General features: G+C 43.9%; 1 protein-coding gene across 2 annotated transcripts in view; it reads right to left on the reverse strand.

The window, feature by feature from the left end:
* Positions 1 to 796: 796 nt before the first annotated feature.
* Positions 797 to 15,521, reverse strand: part of pkn2b (protein kinase N2b) — a 45,508-nt gene continuing 30,783 nt past the window's right edge. For both annotated transcript variants that reach the window (XM_029708234.1, XM_029708236.1), the window contains 18 exons: positions 12,740 to 12,894; positions 12,313 to 12,436; positions 11,247 to 11,404; positions 10,573 to 10,786; positions 9,879 to 10,064; positions 9,458 to 9,567; positions 7,936 to 8,079; positions 7,745 to 7,820; positions 7,399 to 7,579; positions 7,133 to 7,256; positions 6,649 to 6,852; positions 6,454 to 6,545; positions 5,220 to 5,396; positions 3,655 to 3,717; positions 3,431 to 3,507; positions 2,762 to 3,012; positions 2,510 to 2,590; positions 797 to 2,362 (listed from right to left, as the gene is read on the reverse strand). In XM_029708234.1, coding sequence (XP_029564094.1) covers positions 2,159 to 2,362; positions 2,510 to 2,590; positions 2,762 to 3,012; positions 3,431 to 3,507; positions 3,655 to 3,717; positions 5,220 to 5,396; positions 6,454 to 6,545; positions 6,649 to 6,852; positions 7,133 to 7,256; positions 7,399 to 7,579; positions 7,745 to 7,820; positions 7,936 to 8,079; positions 9,458 to 9,567; positions 9,879 to 10,064; positions 10,573 to 10,786; positions 11,247 to 11,404; positions 12,313 to 12,436; positions 12,740 to 12,894 — 2,621 coding nt within the window. In that variant the 3' untranslated portion in view covers positions 797 to 2,158. The remainder of the gene's footprint in view (positions 2,363 to 2,509; positions 2,591 to 2,761; positions 3,013 to 3,430; positions 3,508 to 3,654; positions 3,718 to 5,219; positions 5,397 to 6,453; positions 6,546 to 6,648; positions 6,853 to 7,132; positions 7,257 to 7,398; positions 7,580 to 7,744; positions 7,821 to 7,935; positions 8,080 to 9,457; positions 9,568 to 9,878; positions 10,065 to 10,572; positions 10,787 to 11,246; positions 11,405 to 12,312; positions 12,437 to 12,739; positions 12,895 to 15,521) is intronic.

Raw genomic sequence — 15,521 nt, forward strand, 5'->3', positions numbered from 1 at the left:
ATAGTAGGTGAACGGATGATCTCCGCATATGTGGTCCCACCGTGAAGGAGGTGTGATGGTGCTTTGCTGGTGACGCTGGTCTGTGATTTATTTAGAATTCAAGGCACATTTAACCAGCATAGCTACCACAGCATTCTGCAGCGATACACCATCCCATCTGGTTTGCTCTTAGTGGGACTATCATGTGTTTTTCAACAGGACAATGACTCAACACACATCCATGCTGTGTAAGGGCTATTTTACCAAGAAGGAGAGTGATGGAGTGCTGCATGAGATGACCTGGCCTCCACAAATCACCCAACCTCAACCCAATTGAGATGGTTTGGGTTGAGTTGGACTGCAGAGTGAAGGAAAAGCAGCCAACAAGTGCTCAGCATATGTAGGAACTCCTTCAAGACTGTTGGAAAAGCATTCCAGGTGAAGCTGGTTGAGAGAATGCCAAGTGTGTAAAGCTGTCATCAAATCAAGGTGGCTACTTTGAAGAATCTAAAATATATTTGGATTTGTTTAACACTTTTTTTGGTTACTACATGATTCCATATGTGTTATTTCATAGTTGATGTTTTCACTATTATTCTACAATGTAGAAATTAGTAAATAAATAAATAAAAGACAAACCCTTGAACGAGTAGGTGTGTCCAAACTGTTGACTGGTACTTTATGTTACCAGACTGAACCGTATTCCCCTTTGCCCTCATGCCACACCATTATTCCCCGTTTGTTATAATACACTACATGAATACCACAACAACCTATATCTCCTAATCACTTGAAGAGGAATAGCCAGAGACTTTGCTTCCATTATATGAAGTATGTATTTAATTACTTGTGATATGCTGGTCTAATTTTTTCTTGACATGAGCTAGCCACATAGTTGTATAAATGACTGATAATGCATGGTCCAAATCAGCAGACATTCTGATTCAGCTAACAGAAGGAAAAAAAAATTGCCATCGAGCCCCAGAACATTTAAAACGGTCTAAAATTGACATCAAAATACTGAAGAGGTGGTTGTCACACCTTCATGAACCATTCCTCACATGAGCAAACAACACCACCCTCGGACTGTCTTTTCAACATGACTACAAAAAAGTATTCTTGTTTCGGCATGTCACACGCCAACAACAATTACACTTATTGTGAATATATATATATATATATATTCCTTTGAAAATAGTTCAGTCTCTCATGAGCTGCCTGTCTGGCATCTCCATATACCTGTATCCAAACATCCTGTAAAACATGATTATACATCAGAGTCAACATGATAGTGTTCTTTCTTATAAAACAGTATAAAACTAAGCTTTTTTTCAATACATGATGTATGGGGTGGGGATTGCTTGTGTTTGAGGAGGAAAAACTGAAAACCCATCAAAAGAATAAACATTGATTGGAGTTAAACTGCTTTACAAGGTTCAAGTGCTCCAATCAATGTCTAATCTTGGCCAAGGTCTCTTCTGTCAGATGCAGATAGTTTGAGAAGAGAAGACTGAATTTTTGGCAGCTGGCTTTGGTAGGGTTTTCAGTACCTGATGATAGTTACTGATTGAAAGCCCTTAAATTGAGTTACATTAAACAGTTTAAGGCAACTTTAAAATAAATACAATAACATCCTGCTAGATCAGTCAGAATGATAAATGTGGTAATGCTTTTCATACATTTCTTGTTATTGGGCCATAATTCCGTTTCTACACGCCACAGTTACACCTCATAAGCTATTAACTTGATTTTCAGTCTATCCTTTTTTGTTCAGAGAAATATCTAAAAGAGCTGAAGATGACCTGAGAAGGTGATTATGTGGAATGACCCAGTGATCTGAGAAGGTGATTATGTGGAATGACCCAGTGATCTGAGAAGGTGATTATGTGGAATGACCCAGTGATCTGACAAGACTAAATGATGGCTCTTAGCTGTCTCAAATTGACAGTTAAAAAGTTGAGTAAAACTTCATAGAATTGCCAGTCTCTTACATGGCACAGACAGCTAGGAACAGAGTGCAGCAACATGTTGTTGATATCCTTAGGGAGAGAGTGTTGATATTGCTGTTGGTCTCTGTTACAGACAGTTCACAGTGTTAGGGAGGGTGTAGTAGTGTTGAGGAGGAGGAGCAGGACGCTGGTAATTGGCTAACACCAGTGTGCAGGAGACTGGCTATTGGCTAACACCAGTCTGCGATGTAGTCAAAGTCGGCAAACATTTGCTGGTCCTCGGCCGTCAGAACCCTGGGTTCCCGGGGCGGAGTCAGGATTGGTACTTCTGAGGTGAACTCGTCATCAAAGTTACTGACATCCTCTCTACCTTTGATGGTGGGAATGAACTCTGGTCGCACCTTCTTAGCTAGTAGACCGTCCCAGTCCACACTCTGAGGGAATACAGACCATCAAGAGAGATATAATGCATTACGCATAGCTCATAAAGTTGTTATGAATGCACTTATAATGCATTATGAAGAGTTAATAAACAGTTCACACTTTGCGATTGGGATCATAAACCATAACCGGGAACCTACCCTAAAGAACGGATGCTTCTTAACTTCCTCTGCGTCTTTCTCACCAGCCCCAAGACGTCTCTCTGGGTTTCTCCTCAACAGCTGGGGATAGGAAGAGTCAACTTAGTTACAAAAGAATATGCATTTACATTATACTCCATAAACTGGTGAACAATAGTCCAGTAAACACAACTAAATTCTCAGTGTACGTTGAATTATTTTACATGCTGATCTAAATAACCATTCTGAGAAACATAAGTAAACAAACCATACCCTTCTCATGATGGAAATAGCTTCGGTAGAGAGGAATCGTGGGTAGCGGACTTCATCGTTTACGATGCTGTCAAACACCTCCTCTTCATCATCTCCAGGGAATGGGGACTCCCCCACCAGCATCTCAAAGATGAGGACCCCTAGGCCCCACCAGTCCACGGCCCGCGTGTATGACGTCTCTGTCAGCACCTCAGGGGCCAGGAACTCAGGAGTACCGCAGAAAGTACTGGTGCGGTCCTGATAGCCCATCCCTACAGGAACACACCAGCAGACAGAGAGATGATCAATGAAGCCAACTATAACAAAGCAATACCAAAGGGGTTATTATTCAAGACTGAGGGAGTTTGACTTGTCTTGCATTAAACCCCTAGGGCCAGTTTCCCCAAACACAGATTAAGCTTAGTCCTGGACTAAAGAGCTGACAGTGTTGAACATTCTGGGGGCGGCAGGTAGCCTAGTGGTTAGAGCGTTGGACTAGTAACCGAAAGGTTGCAAGATCGAATCCCTGAGCTTTTTACCTTGTCCCCGAGCTGACAAGGTAAAGATCTGTCGTTCTGCCCCTGAACAAGGCAGTTAACCCACTGTTCCTAGGCCGTCATTGAAAATAAGAATTTGTTGTTAACCGACTTGCCTAGTTAAATACAGGTAAAATAAAAATTCTCCACCCACCTTCTTTACATAGGCCAAAGTCAGCGATCTTCACGTATCCCTCTGTGTCCAGCAACAAGTTGTCCAGCTTCAGGTCTCTGAAGACGATCACAGAAATACAAGGAGGGGCATTCATCAACTATTGTAGTACCAAATCATCATATGTGGTGTTCGTAAGGGACTAACCAATTCATGTATAGTACAGTAATATATACAGCTGTATGTGAACAGTTGTGTGGGCATACCTGTATACAATCTTATGGTCATGAAGATACTGCAATCCCAAGACAACACAAGCAGCGTAGAACCTGATGGAGACAGGAAATAAAGCTGTTAGATATACACAACATGAAAATCTACCACACACACTTAGCCAACAGAATAAACAAAGCCTTAATTTCATTAGGACTCAATTGACATCATTCATTAGTCCACTATGAAATTACACTGAATAAAAAAAAATATATAAAAATGCAACATTCAACAATTTCAGAGATTTTAATCGTTCATATTAGGAAATCAATCAATTGAAATAAATTCATTAGGCCCTAAAAATGTGATAATCTATGGATTTCACATGACTGGGAATATACAGATATGCATCTGTTGGTCACAGATATCTTAAAAAAGGCAGGGATGTGGACCAGAAAACCAGTCAGTATATTCAGGCCATGGCTTTCAGGAATTGTGTACAGATCTTTGCGACATGGGGCCGTGCGTTATCATGCTGCAACATGAGGTGATGGCGGTGGGTGAATGGAATGACAATCACCTCATGTTGCAGCATGATAATGCACGGCCCCATGTCGCAAAGATCTGTACACAATTCCCGATTCCTGATCAAGATCTCGTCACGGTATCTGTGCATTTAAATTGCCATCAATAAAATGCAATTCTGATGCCTGCCTATACCATAACCCCACCATGGGGCACTCTGTTCACAACGTTGACATTGGCAAACCGCTCGCCCACACAATGCCATACACGATGTCTGCCATCTGCCAGGTACAGTTGAAAAATCGGGATTCATCCGTGAAGAGCACACTTCTCCAGCGTACCAGTGGCCATCGAAGGTGAGCATTTGCCCACTGAAGTTGGTTACGACGCCAAACTGCAGTCAGGTCAAGACCTGGTGAGGACGACGAGCACACAGATGAGCTTCCCTGAGATGGTTTCTGACCATTTGTGCAGAAATTCTTTGGTTGTGCAAACCCACAGTTTCATCAGCTGTCCAGGTGACTGGTCTCAGACCATCCCGCAGGGGAATAAGTCGGATGTGAACGTCCTGGGCTGGCGTGGCTACAGGTATTCTGCGGTTGTGAGTCCAGTTGGACGTACTGCTAAATTCTCCAAAACAACGTTGATGACGGCTTATGGTAAAGAAATGAACATTAAATTATCTGGAAACAGCTCTGGTGGACATTCCTGCAGTTAGCATGCCAATTGCACGCCCCCTCAAAACTTGAGACATCTGTGGTATTGTGTTATGTGGCAAAACTGCACATTTTAGAGTGGCCTTTTATTGTCCTCAGCACAAGGTGCACCTATGTAATGATCACGCTGTTTAAGCAGCTTGATATGCCACACCTGTCAGGTGGATGGATTCTCTTGGAAAAGGAGAAATGCTCACTAACAGGGATGTAAACAAATTTGTGCACAAAATTTGAGAGAAATAAGCTTTGTGTGTGTATATGTAAAATGTCTGGGATCTTTTATTTCAGCTCATGAAACATGGGACCAACACTTTACATGTTGTGTTTATATTTTTGTTCAGTGTGGTATGTAATGAGGATAAGGAGTTGTTACTCACACAGCCCGAGGTTCTTGGAACACGTCTGTGTGTATGTGCATCATGAGGTCACCACCAGCCGCATACTCCATGACAAAGCACACGTGTTCCTTTGTCTGGAAGCACGCAAACAGGTTGACCAGGAAGGGATGTCTGACGCTGTTCACAGTCTCAAAGATACGCTTCTCACACATCAGGCTGAGGATAGGACAGAGGTCAGTTATTTTACCACAGACAATTCTTCATTTCTAAGGATTTTTAATGCATCAGAGAGACAATATACATCAATATAGATGCATCTCAAATTTACATTGAGTGGTCAAAACATTAAGAACACCTGCTCTTTCCATGAAAGACTGACCAGGTGAAAGCTATGATCACTTATTGATATCACTTGTTAAATTCACTTCAAATCAGTGTAAATGAAGGGAGGAGACAGGTTAAAGAAGGATTTTTAAGCCTTGAGACATGGACTGTGTGTGTGTGTGTCATTCAGAGGGCAATAGGCAAAACAAAAGATTTAAGAGCCTTTGAACGGGGTATGGTAGATGCCAGGCGCACCGGTTTGTGTCAAGAACTGCAACGCTTCTGTTTTTTTCTCACACTCAACAGTTTCCTGTGTGTATCAAGAATGGTCCACCACCCAAAGGACATCCAGTCAACTTGACAACTGTGGGAAGCATTGGAGTCAACATGGGCCAGCATCCCTGTGGAACGCTATAAACACCTCGTTCCGATGAATTGAGGCTGTTCTGAGGGCAAAAAGGGGCGGGGGGGGTGCAACTTAATATTAGGAAGGGGTTCTTTCTTCGTTCTCTCCCCAATTTCGTGATATCCAATTGGAAGTTATAGTCTTGTCTGATCGCTGCAACTCCCGTACGGACTCAGGAGAGGCGAAGGTCGAGAGCCGTGTGTCCTCCGAAACACAACCCAACCAAGCCGCACTGCTTCTTGACACAATGCCCACTTAACCTGGAAGCCAGCCGCACCAATGTGTTGGAGGAAACACCGTACACCTGGCGACTGTGTCAGCGTGCACTGCACCCGGCCCGCCACAGGAGTCGCTAGTGGATCTCCCGGTCGCGGCAGGCTGCGACAGGGCCTGGACTCAAACCCAGAATCTCTAGTGGCACAGCTAGCACTGTGATGCAGGGTCTTAGACCACTGTGCCACTATGGAGGCCCCTAGGAAGTTGTTCTTAATGTTTTGTACACTCAGTGTATATTGTCATTAAGTTGTCGGCGTTACTTCCTACCTGTCTACTTCATCACGTGATACAATGTCTCCTTTCTTCAGGGCCTTGATAGCAAACATCTCCCCAGTACTTTCATAGTCAGCCAGGAGCACCTGTTGATTAACGGAGCGGTTAGATCTGGCGAAGGTAAAAAATGGCCATGCATGTGACATCACTACTGCCTTCCTGAGACAGGAAGATCATGTGTGGCCTTACCTTTCCAAAGTGTCCTCGGCCCAGGACTGCCACACATTTAAAGTCTATGAGACTGAACTGGAAGTCTTCCTCCTCCCTGGTATCCGTGGTGTGTTGGACAGGTAACCTCTCATTGGGCTGCTCTACAATAACACTGTCGTCTAGTTTACACTTTAACATACTGTTCCTGCTCTCATTCAGGAAGTCAAATGTAGACATGGCTTCCTGGGAACAAAATACATCAAATCACAATCACGGTTAGGTCAAAATACACCAATCACAGTTAAATAAAACCAACTTTAACAGTTACAGAACTGTCACGGCATGTTACATTACAGACCGTGTTCTTCTAGAGCAACTTACAAGGGCAATAAAATAACATGGCTGAAGAACAGCATGAAACGAGTCAGAAAAACGGATTAAATGGTCATCTCTTTACTAAAATAACCAACAGCAACATGAATCTTTCAGAGTTTGTGAATTGATACATTGTATTGACAGCTACCTGTACTTTCTCTCCGTCTGCGATACTGCTCTCCAGAATGGGCTCTCCAATAGAAGCCACAGTGTGGCGCTTCAGGGGAAGTGGGGGCTCTTTGCCAAACTCCAGTTTGGTTACTATCAGGTCACTGAAGAGAGAGAGAGAGAGGTCATTTCAGAAGGGGACTAAACTGACATTATCATGCAACTTTAAGTTTCATTTCTGTTCACTTCAACAATCTGTCAGGGGTGGACCAATAGATCGTCGCTGGACGAGGTGTGCGTGTTTACCTGGGGGAGGCTGGGGAGGGAAGGTGCAGGATGGACTGGGACTCAGGACCTAGCTCTGTCCCCATGTCTGGCAGCTGAGCTGGACTGAAGGAGTTGTTGACGGAGGGGATGGCTCTCCTCACCAGCCGACCCCACGTAGCGATGTTGATGTTCATCTGAGGGGCACGCAGGAACGTCTTCCCTGGGACAGATCGGAGGGTCACAACCATAGCTTCATTCATCCAATCAATAAAATCAACAACATTTATTTATTTAGACCTTTATCCAACAAAATGGTGTTACACAGCGCTTTAAAAGAACACCAATAACATTAAAGCTTGGACTTTACAGGATAAACTGTACAGACCTTGTTGTTTGGAGAATATCTTTTTTTGCCTTTGAAGTTTTGACCTCCGCTCAATAACTGGGTTGAAAAATGTAACCTGAGGGAAAACACACATAGGTCATGAGTAAATTCTGTAAATATTATAAATCGTTTTTTAGCAGGGAAAGGTAAATGTGGGTGTTTGTTGGGGGAAGTGGATCATTGAATAGTACCTCAGCAAACAGTTTTCCCTGAGGCTCCAGGTAGAGGCACATGCCATGTCGTTGGTTGTCCAGGAAGTCTTCCAGGCGTAGGAACTTGACGGCACACAGTGATCTCCAGTCCCTCCAGTAGACTGAGATCTCCAGCTCACGAGACTGTGGAAGACACATACTGTAACATCTCCCCATCAGGTCTCCTCTAACACCAGTCATCAGGTCTCCTCATCAGGTCTCCTCTAACACCAGTCATCAGGTCTCCTCATCAGGTCTCCTCTAACACGAGTCATCAGGTCTCCTCTAACACCAATCATCAGGTCTCCTCTAACACCAATCATCAGGTCTCCTCTAACACGAGTCATCAGGTCTCCTCATCAGGTCTCCTCTAACACGAGTCATCAGGTCTCCTCTAACACCAGTCATCAGGTCTCCTCTAACACCAGTCATCAGGTCTCCTCTAACACCAGTCATCAGGTCTCCTCTAACACCAGTCATCAGGTCTCCTCTAACACCAGTCATCAGGTCTCCTCTAACACCAGTCATCAGGTCTCCTCTAACACCAGTCATCAGGTCTCCTCTAACACCAGTCATCAGGTCTCCTCTAACACCAGTCATCAGGTCTCCTCTAACACCAGTCATCAGGTCTCCTCTAACACCAGTCATCAGGTCTCCTCTAACACCAGTCATCAGGTCTCCTCTAACACCAGTCATCAGGTCTCCTCTAACACCAGTCATCAGGTCTCCTCTAACACCAGTCATCAGGTCTCCTCTAACACCAGTCATCAGGTCTCCTCTAACACCAGTCATCAGGTCTCCTCTAACACCAGTCATCAGGTCTCCTCTAACACCAGTCATCAGGTCTCCTCTAACACCAGTCATCAGGTCTCCTCTAACACCAGTCATCAGGTCTCCTCTAACACCAGTCATCAGGTCTCCTCTAACACCAGTCATCAGGTCTCCTCTAACACCAGTCATCAGGTCTCCTCTAACACCAGTCATCAGGTCTCCTCTAACACCAGTCATCAGGTCTCCTCTAACACCAGTCATCAGGTCTCCTCTAACACCAGTCATCAGGTCTCCTCTAACACCAATCATCAGGTCTCCTCTAACACCAGTCATCAGGTCTCCTCTAACACTCGTCATTAGTTAGTCCCACTAAAAGCCTGACTTTTGGAAGCTTCAGGGGAAAGTAATAGATTTCTGCAGACTTAGTACCAGCCGTCCCTGGTATTCAGACTTAGAGTTGCACAACTCCAGAATAGAGAGCTGCTCTCACCTTTGTCTGGGTACGACGTGCTAATAAATCAGTGTGTTTTGCTGAAGGTTGTGAAATAGAAACAATAAACCAAATACAAACAAATCTGGATTGAAAAAAAAAAAAGAAGTTGTTTGAGGCGATTTCAGACACTAATAGCATTGTTTGGGAAAAGGAAAACCTTCCCAGAGTAATTGAGGTAAAGCCTAAAGTGAAGTGGTCTAGATTACCCTGTCTAGTTCCAGTGGGTATATAGTGAAGTAGTGAAGTGGTTTAGATTACCCTGTCTAGTTCCAATGTAAACTTCTGGTCCCAGGACTGGTTGCTGACTGGTTTCCAGCTGGTCTGTCCCACTTCAGTGTTGTCCAACTTTAGCACAGCACTGATCTCATCTGGAGAGAGAGAGAATACATTTATACAATCTGGACACAAGGTAATGTTCAGTAGGCATGAAATGGACTGAAAACAGGGAGTACTTGTCCAATTGTCTGTACTCGTGCTTTAAGAAAACGCTTGTTTTGATTTTCTGTGCAAAACATTTGAACAGCAACCTTGATTTCACCACTCTGTTCAAACAGCAGGCAGACACTGAGCAGTATTTCACAGCTAGATGCAAAGCATTAGTCAGAGCAGCTTCTCTGAGCAGCTTCAAAACATCAGACAGAGACACATTGGGGTGTGAGTCAATAGAGCAACACTCAACTGGACAGGTCGTCGGACTTGGAGAGGTTGCGTGAGCTGGCTCCTTTGTTCTTGTTGCTTCTGGACATGAAGGAGGAGCGCTGGTCACTGGGGCTCCAGCCGGGGTGGGAGGCTGAGGGGGCCTTACAGCGACCTGGGACCTCCTCCAGCAGATCCTGACAACCCATCAGACGTACCTCCAACGTACCTCGAAGAAAAACAGGTAAAAACACACTAGACAGTAGCCCAGAAAGACGAAGGCCGGGGATGGCCCTGTGTATCAATGGTCTCAGAGTAAGGGTGCTGGTCTAGGATCAGGTCCCTCCTGTCCATGTAAATATTATTCATTGTGATCTAGAAGGCAAAACTGATCTTAAAATCAGCAGTCCTCCTTGATACTGCCACTGCACTATGGACTTACACGTTGTTATTGTAAATGCTGAATGTTGCTCAAGTCTGACCCGAGTGGGTGAGGCATTACATACTGACTCAATCTGAAGTTTATCATGGTCTAACAGCAGTTTCTTCTATTCACAGTACAATGTGCATGTGTGTTTGGGATGAGGGTGGCTGTGTTATGCCGTGTCATCTCTGTTTACCTTAAGGAACGCATCAGAGCGTTGAACTCAAAGAGAGGCTGCTATGTTTTGAAATCTAGGGTATCCCGTAACGGTAAGGACAACATTGAGTTGTTGCTTCTAAAAGGAGAGTCTTACCTGTGAGTGCAGCAGGCTTGGTGACCGTGCTGTACTGGTTGTATGTAGACATAACGCTATGGCGTGGGCTGAGCGGAGGGGACACCACCATGGCTAGTTCCTCCATGATGAGAAGGCTCTTAGGGTGGTTCTTAGGTAGCTCACTCAGCCGCTGCTCCAGAGATAACTTCAGCAGGTCCAACTTCTGATTGGACTCATTGAACCGGGCTTGAGCCTGGGGAGAAAAAAGAGACCAATATTAAAATGTTTAAACACACTAGGACATAACACAGGACCATAAGACTGGACACATCCGAGAACTTCATTTTAGTGCAAGCATTCAGAATGTATTCAGAGGTTAACACTATGGAACACCTGGGTGAGTAACGGTATGCTGTGGAATGTTTATTTTTACATTCCACACCGATGTGTTATGGTAACCTGGCTAGACACTCTGCAAGATTTTACATTTACCGTCATTTACAGAATTCCCATGATCTGAAAAGAAAATAGAAGATAGTCTTCACACTCCTTCATCCAGCCAAAAAAACCTGCCTAGAAATTTCCAGATCTCCTGCTTATTCCCTACTATCTGGGAATCTTCCAACCAGTATTTCTGGAGAAAAAAAAAACCTGGGAATTTTAGGTAAAGTAACCAGAATTTTGCAACCCTAGGTATTAATCCATCATCTCACCTCAGAGTGGGCCTTCTTCTCCGTAACCTTCCCAGAAGAGCCCAGCAGGATCATGACGTTCTGGGCTCCATCAGCTACAGCATGTTCTATCCTGGAGTGATGTCGCAACTCCTCTAGTCTCAGGTCCAGAGGACTGATGATGGGCTTGGACACAGAGACTGGGGACCAGAAATGTATCATCATCATTATCACTGAGACTGGGGACCAGAAATGTATCATCATCATTATCACTGAGACTGGGGACCAGAAATGTATCATCATCATTATCACTGAGACTGGGGACCAGAAATGTATCATCATCATTATCACTGAGACTGGGGACCAGAAATGTATCATCATCATTATCACAGAGACTGGGGACCAGAAATGTATCATCATCATTATCACAGAGACTGGGGACCAGAAATGTATCATTATCACAGAGACTGGGGACCAGAAATCTCTCATTATCACAGAGACTGGGGACCAGAAATCTCTCATTATCACAGAGACTGGGGACCAGAAATCTCTCATTATCACAGAGACTGGGGACCAGAAATCTCTCATTATCACAGAGACTGGGGACCAGAAATCTCTCATTATCACAGAGACTGGGGACCAGAAATCTCTCATTATCACAGAGACTGGGGACCAGAAATCTCTCATTATCCCTGAGACTGGGGACCAGAAATCTCTCATTATCCCTGAGACTGGGGACCAGAAATCTCTCATTATCCCTGAGACTGGGGACCAGAAATCTCTCATTATCCCTGAGACTGGGGACCAGAAATCTCTCATCATCACTGAGACTGGGGACCAGAAATATCTCATCATCACTGAGACGGGGGACCATAAATACCATAACTATTACCTTTTCATAACCCAGAAAACATTTGAACATATCTGTACAGAGAGGTTTAAAAAATGTTTGTAAAACAAATCAAACAACATTTTAAAAAAGGATGCACAAAGTCCAAAAAGCCTAATTCCCCACATATACTTCATATAGCAGAGGGAAAAGCCCTCCAACAGACAGACGTATGGCCTTGACGAGAGATGTGTTTGTAAGGTTATAGTGGGTTCATACCGTCGTTATTGCCGTAGTTGGTCTCACCAGTCTGGCTGGCTTTGAGGATCTGCATCCTGATAAACTCCATCTTGGTCTTGCTGTCCTGCAGCATCTGCTGAGCAGTGGCAAGCAGCTTCTTATCCTATTGAAGTTAGGAGGGGGGGGGGGGGGATACATGTAAACATAAGCATGTTAAAAACGGGCTATTTCTTTAGCCCAGTGTTTTAACCATTTTGTTTTGATTTCTTTTGGAAACAACTTACTCATTCACTCTTAAAAATATCAAAATAAACCTTCTTAGCATTTCAACTTGAGTAACATATTCAATAACAGCGACTTTGTACGGCTGTGTATATGGTCTTTCAAATGAGGTTAAAAGCATTGAGACATTCCAGCTCAACTCAAATCTAATAGGGTAGCCATACCCCCCCCCATCACACACTACCTTGGAGGATCCATTGGAATACATCTGGATCATATTCTCAGCTCCTTGTTTGCATTTGAGCTCAATGTCGTTCTGCTTCTTCAGAGCCCCCAGTCTGCTACTGCACATTCTGGACTCACTGCTGGGGGTGTCTGGGGTCAGAGGGCAGCCGGGAACTACAATAACAGGACAGATATGAGAGGGCAGTCAAACTACAACACACAAAAAAAAGAATCTGGGATGAAATTAGATGCAATGCAATAATGCAAAAGGAAGCAGAGTGGACTCCAGAGTGGCGCAGCGGTCTAAGGCACTGTATCTCAGTGCTAGAAGTGTCACTACAGACCCTGGTTCGATCCCGGGCTGTATCACAACCGGCCGTGATCGGGAGTCCCATAGGGCGGAGCACAATTGGCCCAACGTCGTCTGGGTTATGGGAGTGTTTGGCCGTCATTGTAAAATAAGAATTTGTTCTTAACGGACTTGCCTAGTTAAATAAAAAGGTTCAATTGTATCTTGATAGCCAATGTAATGGTCAGTGAGCTTATTTGAAAACAGTCCATGTTGATACTGTGAAAATAATCACATAGTAATATAGACCTAAATTAATTAAATTGAGCTGTTTTTTTTGGTAAAGACAGGATTTTTCCCCAGACATCTTTTTCTATTTAGAGTCTGTTGAGCAATATTGGTAGCTGTCAGATTGTATCAATGTAACATTGTTAAGGCTTGTACAGACAAGCTGAGTTTCACTGACAGAGAGAACAGGTTTCAGTGAGACTGACTCCCAGGTGAAATGGAAAGAGTGGGGCCCCACACCACAACAGTCCGTTAGCGTACACAGCCAGACCATGGAACAGACTGCAGAGAACAACCACCCTGGGTCACATGGAGAAACATTTCCCCCTTTTGGATCCTCAAGTGACTTCCAAGTCATATTTGACAAACATCTGACAATTATCACCGTCTTCCATATAACCTTACACCCCCCAATGGAATACCCGAATCAAAGTAGTTTATTTCCCATAATAAAAAGCCCCTATGAAAAGCCCCTGTGATGTACAGGAGAAGGGAGTTACATGACTTCATCACTGTTTAGGTATTTTCCCCTTGGGTTACTACATCGATCACAAAAGAGCACTACTGTACTGTACTCGCGCCATTCCAGACTCCAGAAATTCATACCAGGTCGTACAGGAGACCACTTTCTATCATGAATGAATGATCTACTGTCCTGTCTATTTAACTCAATATATAGGCCTACTGTACCTTTCACAGGGAATTACAAGAATACAATGTTTGTACAATACTCTGCATGTCTTAGGAAGAGAGTCTGCTTGTTCAGACTGTGTGGTACTATCAGTCTTAACTAAGCAAGACATGTACAGTAACTATTCTCCATATCTTCAAAAAGACCTCCCTGAAATCTAAACACTTCCTACTTCCTGTGTAGGGCACAGCAGCTCAGAAAGATGGAGGACAAGACAGAAGAGGATGCTTGTACCTTCAGATAACTGTCAAAGAAAAGATCAACATAAAGTGTCTTAATAGGGCGTTGGGCCAGAACAGCTTCAATGCTCCTTGGCATAGATTCTACAGTTGTCTGAAACTCTATTGGAGGGATGGTGGAATGGTTGGAATGGTGGTGGAAAACGCTGTCCAGAATCTCCCATCTCGCCGGGAAAAAAACTGGTTGAACACAATGTTGTTTCTACGTCATTTCAACCCCAAAATTCTAATGTGACGACATTGAATCAACATGGAAAACTGATTGGATTTGCAATGACAGGATGACATTTTTGGTTGATTTCACATTTGTTAACAACTCAACCAAATGCAAATCAAATCTAGACGATGAACTGGCATCTGAGCCCAATGGGATAGGTGTTCAATTGGGTTGAGATCTGGTGACTGACACACACACACACACACTTTAACCCCCCCATGCTCCTTTCAGACCCCTCTTTCAAAGTCACTGAGATCTCTTCTTCTAGCCATGGCAGCCAAAACAATGGGGCAACTGGGTACTTCTATACCCTAAGCATAATGGGATGTTAATTGCTTAATTAACTCAGGTACCACACGTATGTGGAAGCACCTGCTTTCATTATACTTTGGATCCCTCATTTCCTCACATGTTTTTATCATTTTGGCAGTTACCTGTACTACAGTGCTTCATCAACAGCATAGAGATGGTCCAGGTTCAACTTGGGGGAGGTCAATACAGTACCACATAGTGTACAACATACTGTACTTGGAAGCCTACATAGATGAGTGAGGTTTGATAAGACATCATATTTAAAAGGGCTCACAGAAAACAAGAGTGAGTGTGTCAGAGGTAAATAGATTTACAACTAGCAGCTAGACTTGCAGAGTGAGTGTGTCAGAGGTAAATAGATTTATAACTAGCAGCTAGACTTGCAGAGGTAAATAGATTTATAACTAGCAGCTAGACTTGCAGAGTGAGCGTGTCAGAGGTAAGGTAAATAGATTTACAACTAGCAGCTAGACTTGCAGAGGTAAATAGATTTACAACTAGCAGCTAGACTTGCAGAGTGAGCGTGTCAGACTTTGCATCCCAAATGGCACCCGATTCCCATATTTGAACAGAGCCCCATGGGCCCTGGTGAAATGTAGTGCACTATATAGGAAATAGGGGGCCATTTGGGACTCACACAGAGGCTGTGTGAAGGGCAGTCGGCCTCCTTTGGGACTCACAGAAGCGACACACTGCAGCTTTAATGGCTCATGGAACCAGGAACTTGGAAAGAAGGGTTTCCAGACAGACAGATGTAGTTCCCTA

Source organism: Salmo trutta, chromosome 22, assembly GCF_901001165.1.
Source record: "Salmo trutta chromosome 22, fSalTru1.1, whole genome shotgun sequence".
NCBI classification, from domain to species: Eukaryota; Metazoa; Chordata; class Actinopteri; order Salmoniformes; family Salmonidae; genus Salmo; species Salmo trutta.